This window comes from Eubalaena glacialis, chromosome 1 (assembly GCF_028564815.1).
Source record: "Eubalaena glacialis isolate mEubGla1 chromosome 1, mEubGla1.1.hap2.+ XY, whole genome shotgun sequence".
Lineage (NCBI taxonomy): Eukaryota > Metazoa > Chordata > Mammalia > Artiodactyla > Balaenidae > Eubalaena > Eubalaena glacialis.
Window position 1 is genome coordinate 213,389,170 of NC_083716.1, and position 14,877 is coordinate 213,404,046.

At 36.8% G+C, this 14,877-nt stretch overlaps 1 protein-coding gene across 3 annotated transcripts in view; it reads left to right on the plus strand.

Annotated features, from left to right (window-relative positions):
- Positions 1-14,877, plus strand: part of UNC80 (unc-80 homolog, NALCN channel complex subunit) — a 236,575-nt gene that overhangs the window by 15,207 nt on the left and 206,491 nt on the right. For all 3 annotated transcript variants that reach the window (XM_061204567.1, XM_061204557.1, XM_061204576.1), the window contains exons 6-7: positions 897-970; positions 3,971-4,110. In XM_061204567.1, the coding sequence (XP_061060550.1) occupies positions 897-970; positions 3,971-4,110 (214 nt within the window). The remainder of the gene's footprint in view (positions 1-896; positions 971-3,970; positions 4,111-14,877) is intronic.

Consider the following 14,877-nt stretch of genomic DNA (forward strand, 5'->3'; position numbering starts at 1 on the left):
TACTTCAGAATGCATGGATGGAATGAGGTTAACACTTGTATAAAAACTAAGGAATCATGTCCCTCCATGAAAGCACCTGAGCTATTCACTTCCCCCCTCCCTTTGCTTCTCAGTGATATTCACAGCGGGTTCCTTACCCTCTGCTTGATGCCTGTGGACTTGAAAGATGCCCACTGAGGGAAAATTAAACTCAACTTAGCATGGCCAGAAGAAAAACAATGACACATGAGTGACACTCCTCTGGTGTCTTGCTTTGTGATTTGGTAAATCACTTTGCCTCTCAGCACCAAAGTATTCCAATTCAAATGGAGCCTGTTGTTTTGGCTTCCCATTGATCCTCTGGTAAATATGTGACTGGTTTGAATCTTACCTCAGGGGCAGCTTACTGTGTTCAGTAAAGCACCTGGAACCAGGTAGCCTGGGCTGGAACATTTTTGTAAGGGTCAGTGAACTTGGGCAAGTTAAATTCCCTGTTCCTTAGTATCTTCATCTGTAAAATGGGTCTGGAAGTATACCATAAGTTATTACAGGGTTACTGTAAGTGTTAAATCAGTTGATATATGTAAAATGCTTAGAAAAGGACTTGACAGATATTAGGTACTATGTAGATGTTAACTGTTATAATTTTTAATGTGGCCAACTTTTAGCACCTTAACCTATTGAGTTGTACTGAATAAATGAAGAAATCTATATTGATAACCTAGAAATGCTAAGATTTTTGAATTGGTTATGTGATTTCTCTTACAACGTATGCTATTAAATGTCCTCTTTCAAGGTTTTAATGATCTATTAAAATAGGTTTTTGATTTGAAAGTGGAATGAACTTAGGAAATAAAATACCTTATATAACATATAAACTTATAAAATTTGTGGTGGGATTTCATCCATCTTTGCAGCTAAGAGAAGCTCTCCTGTCAACAGTCAAAGTCAGACCTGTGAATCGCCAAATCAAGACACAAGACACCGAGAGGTGAGTGTATTATAATCATGAGAAGAAAGGTGGTCATTCCTTGAACATAGTGTAGTGTGAAGGGTAAGACTTGACCAGTGCTTTATCTCAATGGCTAGCACGTAACAATAAATGTTAGTTATCATTATTCGTCCTGCATTAACTCAAGTATCATCTTGTTCTCAATTATTGAATCTCTTAATATTTGCTAGGCAAACCTAATATAGGTACAATAGTACTGCAGCAGTGGGGAAGGAAAGGAGGCTTAAGATACAGCATCCTTTAAGGAAACTAAAGTTTAATGAGGAATCAAGACCAATCCACATAAAACAGAAGATGCGTAATAAAACAGAATATAATTTAATGTAAATTCATCATGCACTATTTGATTCAGAAGAGAAACGAAGACCAGGGTAGTTCAAAGCCACATAGAAATGTATACTGTCATTAACTTAATACGTGTTAGATGATCTGCTTTCGCTTCCAGTTCAGCATGTGAAAAATACAGTTTACTGCTTTCCATCAAAATTGGATCCTCTTTCCAACTCACGCATCATTGCCAGGAGTGGCATCATCCTTTTCACCCTCAAAACTGGAAATTTTGGAGTCCTAGTATATCTCCTACTGAGCAATTGCTAAGTATAGACACGGTGATTTATATGCTGTATTTCATCTATTCTAAGATGTACATTTTTTTCACTTTTAACATATTTGAAATCTAGTGTATTTCATGATCTTTGGCCTCTTACCATCTCCCTGCCTGGTAGAAGTCTTGATATGATTGTCATTCTTGCAGCATAAATTTGGTCATTTTCAGCATCTAGGTTTGCAGAATCAGGGTCAGTGGCTTAGAAGAGTGTGTCAGAGGGGATAGTGAAGCACTCTTTTAAGAAATCACACTCTTGACACAGAGGAAGTTATTCTATGGAAAAATATATATCAACAGCTCTGAGTTGAAATTGCTAAATGTGAAAGAATTTTAGGAATACCTAACAAATTTATTTCACTTATATTTTCCTTTTTACATATACATGGGATGGATATATAATCAAAAGCTCTGCATAAATAAGGCTAAGGTAGACCTTTTTAATAAGTATAAAATAAAAAGTTCTCACTGATAAGAAGTGTCCTAATTTAATTAACAGAAATTTTTTCTTATTCATACATAAAATAATGGTGCATCTTACAACTTGAAGACATCTTAGATACAATGAAATACATAAATCCCACATTTCAGTCTCTTTAATCCTCTCCATTTGATTTCTTGAGTCATATTGTTTTCTTTTCATCCTGTTGCTCAAGTGTGCACTGTTACCCCCCTAAATCCAGGTCCTCTAACTAGATTGCAGCTGGAACCACAGATTGGATTTTCTACCTCTAGCCTCTCCTGCTTCACATAAATATCAGTTCATAATGCCTGACTAATCTTCCTAATGCGTCATTTATTTATTAACTCATCATTCCACAGAGGCTCATTATATACAAGGTGCCATCCTTTTATTATATCCCTTCCTCCTTAGGAACCTTTAGTGGATCCCATCAACCATCACCTCAAGACCACACTCCTCTCCCTGGCTCTCTGTGCATTCCACCACTTGACATCATCCTTCTTAGGTGACCCTGATTATCCCTTCAGTTAGTTAAGCACTGCTCCCAGGGGGCAGAGCATGCAGTTTTAGTCTCTGGGTCTTTCCTCAGACTGTTTCTTCCTCCCTGTCGTCTATCTAAATTGTATCTTTCTTTTAGGAACGAATTTAGATCTTGACTCCCCATGAACTCTTGTCTAATTACTTTAAACCTACACTGTCCAATATGATAGCCACCAGGCCCATTTGGCTATTGAGTACTTGAAATATGATTAGTTTGAATTGATTGAATAGTCTGAATTGGTGTTAAGTATAAAATGTATACCAGATTTTGAAAACTTAGTATAAAAAAAAATGTAAATACTTATTAGTAACACTTACATTGATGACATGTTGAAATGAAAATTTGGGATTAAACAGACTATATTATTAAAATTTTAATTTTGCCTATTTCTTTTTACTACTTTAAAAATTAGATGTGTGTCTCCTATATGTGGCTTGCATTATACTTCTATCAGATGTGCTGCTGTAACCTGCATTTACCTCTCTTAAAACTAAACTGTAAGCTCTGGATTTCAAGGTTCAGGTTCATCCAATATTTTTTTATCTCCAAAAATCTAACGTGAAACACACATAATATGTTCATGCGGAAGGATTCTTTGATCAAATTCAGAGGATTTATTTCATCAAATTTCTAGGTGTATTTGTCTCTCTATGCATCAAGTTTGAACAATGCTTTCTTACTTTACAGATGCAAATAGAAATTGTAAGGGCTAAAATGCTATGATCAGTTTTTGAGGGTCTTTATCTTTTAGCAAAGAATTTTATCTGTAATACTGATGGAAAAATAGCTCACATTACCTGGGCAGAATTACATTTATCAGCTAAATGTAATTAAACTACTCTGTAAATAAAGTGAAATGAATTTGTACATACAAGTAAAGGTAATTGTATCCAATTGGAAAAATGTATTACATGCCCCCCTGATGAGTAATGGAAAAACCTGAACCTTGCACTTTCATTCTTATGTTTTGTCTCTGATTTGATTAGCTCTTTCTAACCTGACCCTTGTTTTCTGCCTCATGTCTCTATTCAGTTCACCTCAGTATTGGTGTATCTTTGATGAATTGTTGGTTTGTAGCTCTTCTTCTGTAGATACTGGACATGGAGGTGAAAAAGAAAAGAATCAAGGGCAAAGTGAAATAAAGGACATGAAAGTACTTAGCCTAAGGCTTAGAATGACACAGGGGCTCTCTAGAAGCCAGTTTCCATTCCCTCTTAAATGAAGGCAAAATCCCTTTGTCTATGACATGATATTTAACTATGCTGCAAAATTTTTTAATTTAAAAAACAATGTATGTAATATGATAGATAATTCTAGAGGATATGCCTGAAGGAAAAAAAAGCACTAATCTACTATCTCCACCCCCAGAAGGGACTCCAGGTGGTCTCTGAAATGTTCCAGTCAGATTCCATCTCACCCAAGGCCACCATTTCAGGCTGCCACAGAGGAAACTCCCTTGATGGAAGTCTGTCCTCCCAGACTTCCCAGGAAAGAGGACCATCGCATTCCAGGTACACGATTGCAATGTTAAGGTCAAAAATGTATCCGCAGCTCCCCAAAATTAAATATACATTTCTAGCTACTTATATAGCCTCTGTCCCTTAAAATGTGTAAGTGCATGATATGTATATACATATTCTTGGTCAAAGTATAATTAGATTAATAATTCCAGAAATGAGGTATGAATAGCTCATTTAAACACACTCGGGTAGACATGGAAAGACATGTCTGATTCAATGAGATGTCTGAACTGAATAATATTTTAAATATTTCGATGCAGAAACAAATGATGCTATCAAAAGATTATGTTGCAGGAGTGTGAAATGATCTGCTCTAATGTATAAAAATACTTTATACCAGCAGATCCTTGTATTAAAAAATGAGTGCTTCTAAAGTATTCACAGGGAATTCCAAAGTCTGTTCTTTGTAAATATTCCAAGGCTGCCTCTGTTAGCTTGTGTCATAGTGACTTTACTTACCGACGCCTTCCCTAGGGGCAAACATTAATCCACTTCTTCCTACTCCCTGATAAAATTATGAAAGCCTGGATTCATGAGGTTTGCCTTTGTACCCATCTATAAACTCCACCTAGGAGGGGAGGGTCCCTGAGACCATTTGTATATCCCTGTTTTCAAATGACGTTATTGTCTAGTAGATAGTATTTTAAAAGGAGGTATTTTTTAAATAGTTTTATTGAGGTTTAATTTGCATACCATAAAATTAACCCATTTTAAGTGTACAATTTAATGATTTTTAGCAAATTTACAAAATTGTACAATTATTATCACAATTCAATTTCAGAACATTTTCTATCACCCAAAAACATCCCCTCTGCCCATTTCAAACACTGATCGCTTAGTATGCTTTTTGTCTATATATAGTTGCAATTCTGGATACTTCAAATAAGTGGAATCATACCATCTGCAGTCTTTTGCATCTGACTTCTTTCCTTCAGCACAGTGTTTTAGATCATAGCATGTACAAATAGTTCACTCCTATTTGTATGGATGTATTACATTTTGTTTATCCATTCGTTAGTTGATGGATGTTTAGGTTGTTTCTAACTCTTTGCCTATTGTGAATAATGCTTCGATGAACATTCACGTATAAGTTTTTGGATGGGCAAATGTTTTTCTTTCTGTTGGGTAGATACCTAGGAGTGGAATTGCTGGGTTGTATGGTAAATTTATGTTTAATTTTTAAAAGAACTATCAAACTGTTTTCCAAAGTGGCTGCACCATTTTACATTCCCACCAGAAATGTATGAGGGTTCATTTTTCTCTATGTCTTTGGCAGAACTCATTGTTGTCTTTTTATTATAGCCACTCTAGTGGGTGTGACGTGGGATCTGATTGTGGCTTTAATTTACATTTCCCTAATACCTAATGATGTTAAGTATTTTTTCATGTCTTTGTTAGCTATCTGAATATCTTCTTTGGTGAAATACCTATTCAAACCGTTGCCCAAGTTTTAACTGAGTTGTTTGTCTTCTTATTATTGAATTGTAGGAGTTTTTAATGTATTCTGGATACAAGTCCTTATACCTCCCTCACCCCCAGAGAAAAGATTCACAGATATTTCCTCTCAGTATTAACTTGCCTTTTTGTTGGTAATTTTAAAATGATCTACCTCCTTTTGGCACCAGAACCAGGCCACATGGGTATAGTGTTTTATTTTTTTTTTTTAACATCTTTATTGGAGTATAATTGCTTTACAATGGTGTGTTAGTTTCTGCTTTATAACAAAGTGAATCAGCTATACATATACATATATCCCCATATCCCACCCCCCCCTCGTTGCGTCTCCCTCCCACCTCCCTATCCCACCCCTCTAGGTGGTCACAAAGCACCGAGCTGATCTCCCTGTGCGATGAGGCTGCTTCCCACTAGCTATGTATTTTACATTTGGTAGTGTATATATGTCCATGCCACTCTCTCACTTCGTCCCAGCTTACCCTTCCCCCTCCCCGTGTATAGTGTTTTTTTTTTTAAGATTTCTTAGAATTGTTGAAAGCATGGAACCAAATGAATATAACTGCTTTTTAACCAAAACACTATGTTGTGCTTTCAAAAAGCAAAATGAAAAGAGTTTATTTTTGTGTCTTTATTTTGGACTTTAAAAGCAAGTGGCTCCGTTGAATAAGCTTTTGCTGGTTGGGGATATGAAATTTTGACAGCTACTTTAGTTGTGTAAGCAGGGATTGTTTGTGTTTATCCACAGGTTTTACTGTGCCAGGTCAATGGTGATAATTCATTCTTAAAATCATATCATTTTTAATGTGGTAGGAACCCTGTGAGGATAACCAATCCAATCTCCTGCCTCCTTGCTGATAAACTAACCACATTTTAACCACTTGAACACTTTCAGCAATGAGAAAGTTAGTACTCTCAGATGAAACTCATTTCATTTTTAGATAACTCTATTTAATGGCCTTTTTAAAGAATTGAAGTATAGTTGATTTACAGCAAAGTGATTGTTATACATACATATATATGTATTTGGCATGTCCTTTTTATATTTGACTAAATTTTGCTTTTCTTTAGTTTCTGTATATGGTTCTTGTATTAGTTTTCTATTGCTATGTAACAAATTACAACAAACTTACTGGCTTAAAACAACACACATTTATTATTTCAAAATTTCTGTATGTCAGAAATCCAGGCACAGTTTAGCCGGACTCTCTGCTTCAGGGTCTTACCAGACTGAAATCCAGGTGTCAGGATGGACTGCAGTCTCATCACAGGCTTGACTCAGGAAAGATCCACTTACAAGCCTTTTCAGGTTGTTGACAGAATTCATTTCCTGTGGGTGCAGGACTGAGGGCCCTGTTTCCTTGCTGGCTATTATTTCGGGGCTGCTCTCCGTTCCTAGAGGCCACCCACAGTTCATTGCTATGTGGCCTCTCCACAGGCTACCTCACAACATGGCAGCTTACTTCTTTAAAACCAGCAAGGGAGAGAAATCCTCTCTAATTCCAGTCTGCCTATACAGTCCTTATAATATAACATAATCACAGGAGTGACATCTCATTATCGTTGTCATACAAAATAACCTAATCACAGGAGTGACATGCCATTACTTTTGCCCTATTCTATAGGTTATATGAAAGTCACAGGCCCTGCCCAAACTCAAGAAAAGAGGACTATAAAGGGTGTGACCACCATCAGGTGGGAAGCAGGGGTGGCTCCCCAAAGTGTATCCATCACAGTCATTTTGAGAATGTACAGACTCTTCTCATATTACTGTTCCACTTATTCAAAAGTAACCACCATGATGACCCCTCCACACACCAAGACTCTCATTTTATTTGGTGACAATAACTCACTAACCAAGTTATCAACGGTATAATTTAATCATATCTGGGGAAAAAGTAGCTCCTTACTACACAGACTAAAGAGAATAACAACAGGAACTACCTGTTATTGGACGTCTCCTGTGTGCCAAAAAACAGAACTAGGGTCTTTACATTCATAGTTTTGTCTAAATTTTCATTTATTCATTCATTTCTATATCTTCTAAGTGTATTCTAGACACTAGGGTTGTTTCAGTGTCAAAGTTCTTATCCTCAAAGAGCTCATTTTCTAAAAAGATAGACAGATAAAAGAGAGTAAATGCATAAATAAGTAAAAATATTTTCAGGTTACTCTAGGACTAAGAAGGCAAAACCAAAGCAAAGGGATGTGAAATGGGCTCTTTTTCATAGAGACCAAAATGATATGAAGGAGACAGCCTCAGGAAGATCTGGGAAGAGCAATCCAGGCAGAGGGAACAAGTCTAAAGGCTTTGAAGTGGGAATAAGCTCAGTTCCAGGAATGGAAGGGAGGCCAGTGTGACCAGGGGCTAGTGGTGAGCAGGGGGGTAAGGTGTAGGGAATCAAACCAAAGTGTGGTTATTAGGGGTCAGATCACAGAGGAGCCAGGGAGCCATGGTAAGAAGTTTGAATTTTGTTCCAGGTGTGATGAAAAGTCATTGGAGTTGTTTGAGCAGTGGAGTGACATTAACTGAATTATACTTTTTAAATATCACTCCAGATGGTTTATGAAAATAGGCTTGGAAAGCAGAAGTAGACACAGAGATTAGTTAGGAGACATTTGCCACGGTCCAGGTGAGAGAGGATGTGGCTTGGTTAGGATGGTGGTAGCAGGGGTGGAAAGGCTGAGATGAGGTTGCAGTTGAGATATATTTAAGGTAGAGCCGACATGACTGGATGTGAAGAGTGAGAAAAAGAAAAGAATCAAGCATAACTTAGGTTTTGGGCTTGAGCAACTCTATGAGTAGTTATTAAATTTATGATATAACGAAGAATGAGAAAAATCACATATAAAAATATTCTGAATCTGCTTACTTCCACCTACCTCTATGGCCACCACCATTATCCAAGCCATTCATCACCTCCTGCCTGGAGTCCTGCAACAGCCTACTTATTAATCTTCTCTTATTCACTCTTGTCACCACCCAATAGAGGACATACAGAGTCATGAAAAAAATCAATCATGCCACTCCTACACTTTAACTTTTTCAAAGGCTGCCCACTGCTATCAAGATAAAATTCAAAATCCTTGAAATACCCCTCAAAGCTCCACATTATCTAGCTGCTGTCTAGTTCTCCTGTCTAACATTGTGTAATTACTCACATTCGCATCACTAGATTCCAACATCTTCTGAGTTCTTCACATGCATCGTACTTCCTCTTAGCTCTGAGATTTGGAGTATGTTATTCCATCTGCCTGGATGGTTCTTCCATCTCTCTTTACTTAACCAGCTCCTCATTCTTCAAGACTCAATTTAAATAGCATTTCCTTACTTCCTAGAGAGGCTTTGGCAGATTTTAAATACAATCACAGAACTCCCTGTTTTCTCTTACGGTACAAATGGCAATTGTAATTTAAAGACCTGTGTGATTAGCTATCTCCTTCACTAGACTGTAAAATCCATGAACAGAGGGACCAAATCTCTTTTACTCATTGCTCTGTCTCTAGTGCCTGGCACATGGCCTAGTGAAGGGCACTGAATAAGTGGATGAGTTTAATCTTCACAACAGCCATGCAAAGAAGACATTGTTTCTCTTTTAAAGATGAGGAACTGAAGCTTAGAGAGATTAAATGACTCACTCAAGGACACACAGCTAGAGAGTAGAAGAGCTAGTTCTGAGCCCAATCTAGACAGTTACACGGTCCACACTCTTCACTCCTCTTCCATGAGAAGGTAGGTCTTTAGGGGGAGCACAGTGGAGTTCCTATAGCAAGCTACCCATCTCCTTAATTATGTTTTTATGGAAGCCTCTTTTCTTCTTGATCCCTCATTAAAGGAGAAAGTGTTGTGGTTGTTTGCCAGAATTAGTCATTTTCAGGAACAAATGCTTAGCATCACCTTCCCCTGACCTCTCCCAACAGGTCTGAAACTCAGCTCCTATTTGGTCCTTATGTAACTAGATCTTTTAACACTTTAACCCCGGTGGCCACTCTACACTTCCTGACACTTCCTCCTTGACTTTTTTCACGTTATACTCTGTTGTTGTTGTTGTTTTTCCTTACCTTTCAAATTGAATCTTTATAGACTTTTTCTTTGCCTTCTCCTCCATGGCCCTCCTCCTACTCTTGCTGTTTCCCTCTCCTCCCACATTCTCCCTCTGAGTGGTCTTATTCACTGCCATAGTTTCAATGACTCACAGTGTGATGATGACCCTCAAAAGATATCCCATCTAGACAACTCTTTTAGGCTCCAAACCCATGTAATCAAGAGACTGATAGAAAGCTCTTTCTGTACCTCAAACTCAGCCTGTCTAAAACCAAATGCATTCTCTTATCTTCCCTATTTCAGTAGATGGCACCATTATCAACCCACACATCTTAGTCAAAAATGTGAGGTTTACTCCACTCCAAGTCCTTTACATTCTGCCTTATTAATGTCTCTCAAATCCTCTCCTTCTCTCCAACCTCATAGTCACTGCCTTAGTTCAGATCCTTATCATCTCTTATTTGGATTTCTGCAAGTGATCCTAACTGGTATCTCTACATTCTGTGTTGCCTCCTTCTAAACCATTATCTATATGATGTTACAAAAGTGATTTAAAATACATATCTGATCATTCTATTCCCTTGCTAACAAATCTTCAGTGGCTACCCATAGTTTTTAGGATACATTTCAAACTCCCTGGTCAGCATATGTTAAGTCTTCATGATCATTCATGACCAAGCTTACCTTTCCCTACTTCTCTCTTGCCACTTCTTTTTCATGTTTATTTTTGGTACCAAAATCTGTATTCGCTACAATTGCTGTACAACAAGTTACCCAAATTTCTTAGCAGCTTAAAATGAAAGAAATTTACTATCTCACATAGTTTCTGCGAATCACGAATCCAGAAACAGCTTAGCTAAGTGGTTGTGGCTCAGGATCTCTCAAGATACTGTCCAGAGCTGCAGTCATCTGAAGACTTGAATGGGCTGGAGTCTACTTTCAAGGTCACTCATATGGCTGTTGACCAAAGGGTTCAGTTCTTCAACATCTGGGCCTCCTCATAGAGTTCCTCATGACCTGGTAGTTGGCTTCCCCCAAAACAAGTTACCCAGGAAAGAGGGTGAGGAACCAAGATGGAAGTCTCGCTGTCTATTATAACCTAATCTCCAGATGGAATCTTCAGTGTCTTTTATAACCTAATCACCGAGGTGACATGCCATCACTTCTGCTATATTCTGTGTATCACACGAACCAACCCTAGTACAGTGTGAGAGGAGACTCCACAAGGGTGTGAATACCAGGAAGCAGGGATCATTGGGGGCTATTTTGGAAGCTAATTACAATAAACAATAATGATTACAATGTCACCATCATTTTATATATAATTATTATGACTATATATCTGTATTTTCTTTATATCAGTCATTAAGTATCCTCATATTTCTTCTTTACTAATTCTGTTCTACACACATTCCAAGGAGTTTAATTTAATTTAAATGTAAGTGATTTCTTACCTCAAATACTATGCTTCTGGCTGACTTTAAACAATTGTGAAAAACAATGTTAGGGTGAAATATTGAGGTCATAAAATACCCAGGGACTTATATTTCTTACATAATTTTTCTCAACCATAGTAAGCATTGGAAATTTGCAAATATAAATAACAAATGATCTTTCTTTCCTCTGCCAAAACTCAGTGTTAATGGCTTTATTCTGATTTGCCTGTAAAGACAAAGCCAACTCTAATGTCCAAGGTTTCCTCTTTGTGGAAGGACATTGTTTTTCCCATTCTCTGATATTGCCACAGTCAATCATCTATGTGTATATGCATTCATCGACACATATACGCACACAGTCACCCATAGCACACATAAACCTACACATGTGAATTAGATATGAACTCAGTGGCGCTTCAGAAAAAATGAATTATGTCTTCTCTTTGCCTAGCTGCAGGGCCTGGTTGCCATGGAAATGAGGCACAAGGTAGACCTTTCAGAAAATGCTAACGTTAATGTGTCTGCACTGGAGGAGTTCATGTGTTAATCAGAAATAAAGAGAACTTTAATAACAAAACAATGCAAATATCCTAGGAACAAAAGCTGTCCTCTTACATCAAATAAATCCAATTTACCATGTCTTTTGCCCTGACTTTGACTGAACCGAACATCACTCTTCCTGGAACTCTGCAATCAGAGAAAAGGTAGCTAGTTTTTTAAAATTAATGTCAGATTTCATCTTTAATTACCATATGCATAGACTTAATTTCTGCTTCATTAAATACTGCATAAGGTCAGGACTAATTTCCACAGTTCTCTTCCTCCATAGATTGTCTGTTATTTCCAAAGTGTTCTTTTGCTTTGGATGCATTCTACTAGCATCTCCCAACCCTAATTAACAATAACTTGGTTTCCTTAAAGCCATAGTTGCTTGGAAAATTCACTAAAGCAATTCCTACCTTTTTTTGACAGTCTTTTTTGGTCATAATGTATTCTACACATATCAAAGAGGTATGTGCTAATTATAGAAAAAAATTTAAAAGTATAAAATATCTTTAAAAAATTGAAAATTATCCATGAGCTCATCAGGTAGATATAAACATCGTTTTTTTTGCATATATACTTCTCTTCATTACTTTTACATATACCATTTAGAATAAAACTTGTATTCATACTTTCATAAAATTTTCACTTTTTTCTGCAAAATAACTTACAGAATCATAGAATATTAGAGTTGGAAATAACTCTCCTATCATATCATACAATGAGCTGTCCCCATACCATCTTTATTCACTTATGTAAATTTTTTCTCACATTTAATTAGGTAGATAGTTGATTAGTTAAGTAAAATGACTTTTATTGGTTACTTGGTGACAAGTTGATTGTCTGATAATCCTGTCCTAAATGAAAAAAACATGATTGATTATTCTTGCCTTTTATTGACTACTCACCCCAGTGTAGCTCACACTTTTAAGCCAAATAAATTTGTACTTGATAAAATGAAGGTACTTCACGTTATAAATATTTGCTATAGAATGGCCTGTTAACTTCATTCTTGTTTCAGAGTCTCTTTAAATATTAAGCAACTGAAATGTGAATTTACTTAACAAATTTTGATTGCCTAAGTTATAGACTCGTTTTTAGTCTCTGATTGCAGCCGTATATTGGTGGAGTCTTGCTGTTGAAGATCTGATTATCAGCAGAACTGATCTGTTAGGAAGTAGTTAATGACTATGAGACTCAACTGTACAGTAGTAATTACTTTCAGTCAAATCAATTTTGTGTGTAAAGACAGAAATATAGTCATCTGGCACCCTCAGGGACAAAACTACCAACATATCATTGCAGTTAGTGTTTCCATATAGGAATTGTTTTGGATGTTGTTTAAAAGTACAAAAGTCATGCATTATTTGTTTCTCTAGGGCAGTTGCCCTCCAATCTTATTAAGAATGTTTAAGAATTACCTGGAGAAATTAGGAATATGGGATGAACAGATCCAAATTACTATATATACAATAGATAAGCGACAAGGATTTACTATATAGCACAGAGAATTATATTCAATATCTTGTAATAACCTCTAACAAAAAATAATCTGAAAAAATATATAGATATACAAAACTGAATCACTTTGCTATACACCTGAAATGAATGCAATATTGTAAATCAACTATACTTCAATAAGAAAAAAAAGGTTACCTGGAGATATTGTTTAAAATAAAGATTCCTGGGTTCTATCACCAGCAATTCTGGTTTAGTTAAGTTTGGGATAAGACTTGGGAGTCTGCAAATTCTCACAGAAGCATCACATTGACATATCACTGTATAGAACACTGCTCTAGGGATTTGAAATTATTTATGGACCTTCCTAAACTAATTTACTAACTAGAAATATTTGGGGACACTGTGGTGTGGGGCAAAAGGTAAAGGGTAAAGATAGCTAGTCCAATGGGGGGGGATGGAAATCTGTTGAACTACTAATGTCTGCCTTCATCACCGCAGCCTAGTCAAGAAAACAACAGGCTCTTATAAAAAATCAAATGACTGTCACAAATGCTTGAGGGCTTAAAATTACCCAGCTGGTAGCCAAGCCAACCTCATACTTTGTCTTTTCTTTATAAATCCAAGAGTAAAGCACTGAAAAAAAAAAAAATCCTCTTATTCTAGGTATGAACGATAGGCTGAGAGGAGTGGGTTAGTCCATGCTTTTTAAAAAACGAGAAATGGAGCGGGGTGGGTGGGAGGGAAGAGTGGTGAAGGCCACTTAGGAAAATGGTAGAAATGAGAATCAAGGTTGTTACTTTCCCTCAAACTGGGCTTGGGGACATAACCAGTCAGGCTCTCAGGAGGAAACAAGTGATAGACTGGTTATTTGAGAAGAGATTAAAAAGGGCTATTTACAAAGGTTTAGATAGGATGTAGCGAAACCACAAAAGCCAGTGCAGTACTCCAGGGAGAGTGCCATCAGGAGGCCCACCAGGAGGCTCCAAGTCTGAGTGGGCAATGCGAGGGAACAGCTGTAGGGAGAGAGTGATTAATAAGATCTGTGACCTACCGTGGTCACATCAGTCCTAGGTCACAGTGTGAGCCCTCAGCAGATCTCTGGGAGGGAGGAGTCTTGGGGAGAAAATCTTTGTCCTTCTTCCTTCCCATCTCCTGTGGGAGTCTCCTTTTGCAGAATTCACCCTGGAGCCAAAGGCATGGGAGCCTTCTATAGAGTCTATACAGACCAGTCTTTCTGGACATGGAGGTAGAGAAGGGTGGAAAGTGGATGGGGTTGGGGAGCAGGGGTTGGAGGCAAATAAGAGATATCCTGCCCAAGATGAGAACCTTAATTTTGAATCTAACCCTCATACTTCTTATGAAAACTCAGCAATTCACAATTCTGAGACTCAGCCTTTTAAATAAAATGATTACATGATGAAAAGTTAGATAATAAAGTATTTTGAAAGAACAGTCTAACACGTCATCCAGAGGATGATGAGACATTTGTGTAAAACTATATATATAAATAATATAAATTACATATATAAATATTTACATTATATATTTATTATATATTTATGTTATATATAATGGATGTACAGAGTTCTGTATAAATGTGTATAAATATATATGTATATTATATAAAATATAGTGTACATATGGATAGAGTTTCTGTATATGTAAATAGTGGATATTTAGTCCATATTGATAAAGTTCAAGATCTTAGTTGGCTAAAATTCTCTAAAGAAACACAGAGAAAAGTACACAACACCCAAGTGGTTAGTTTTATGTATTTTCACAGGTGAATACACTAGAGTAATCAGCACCCAGATAAAATAG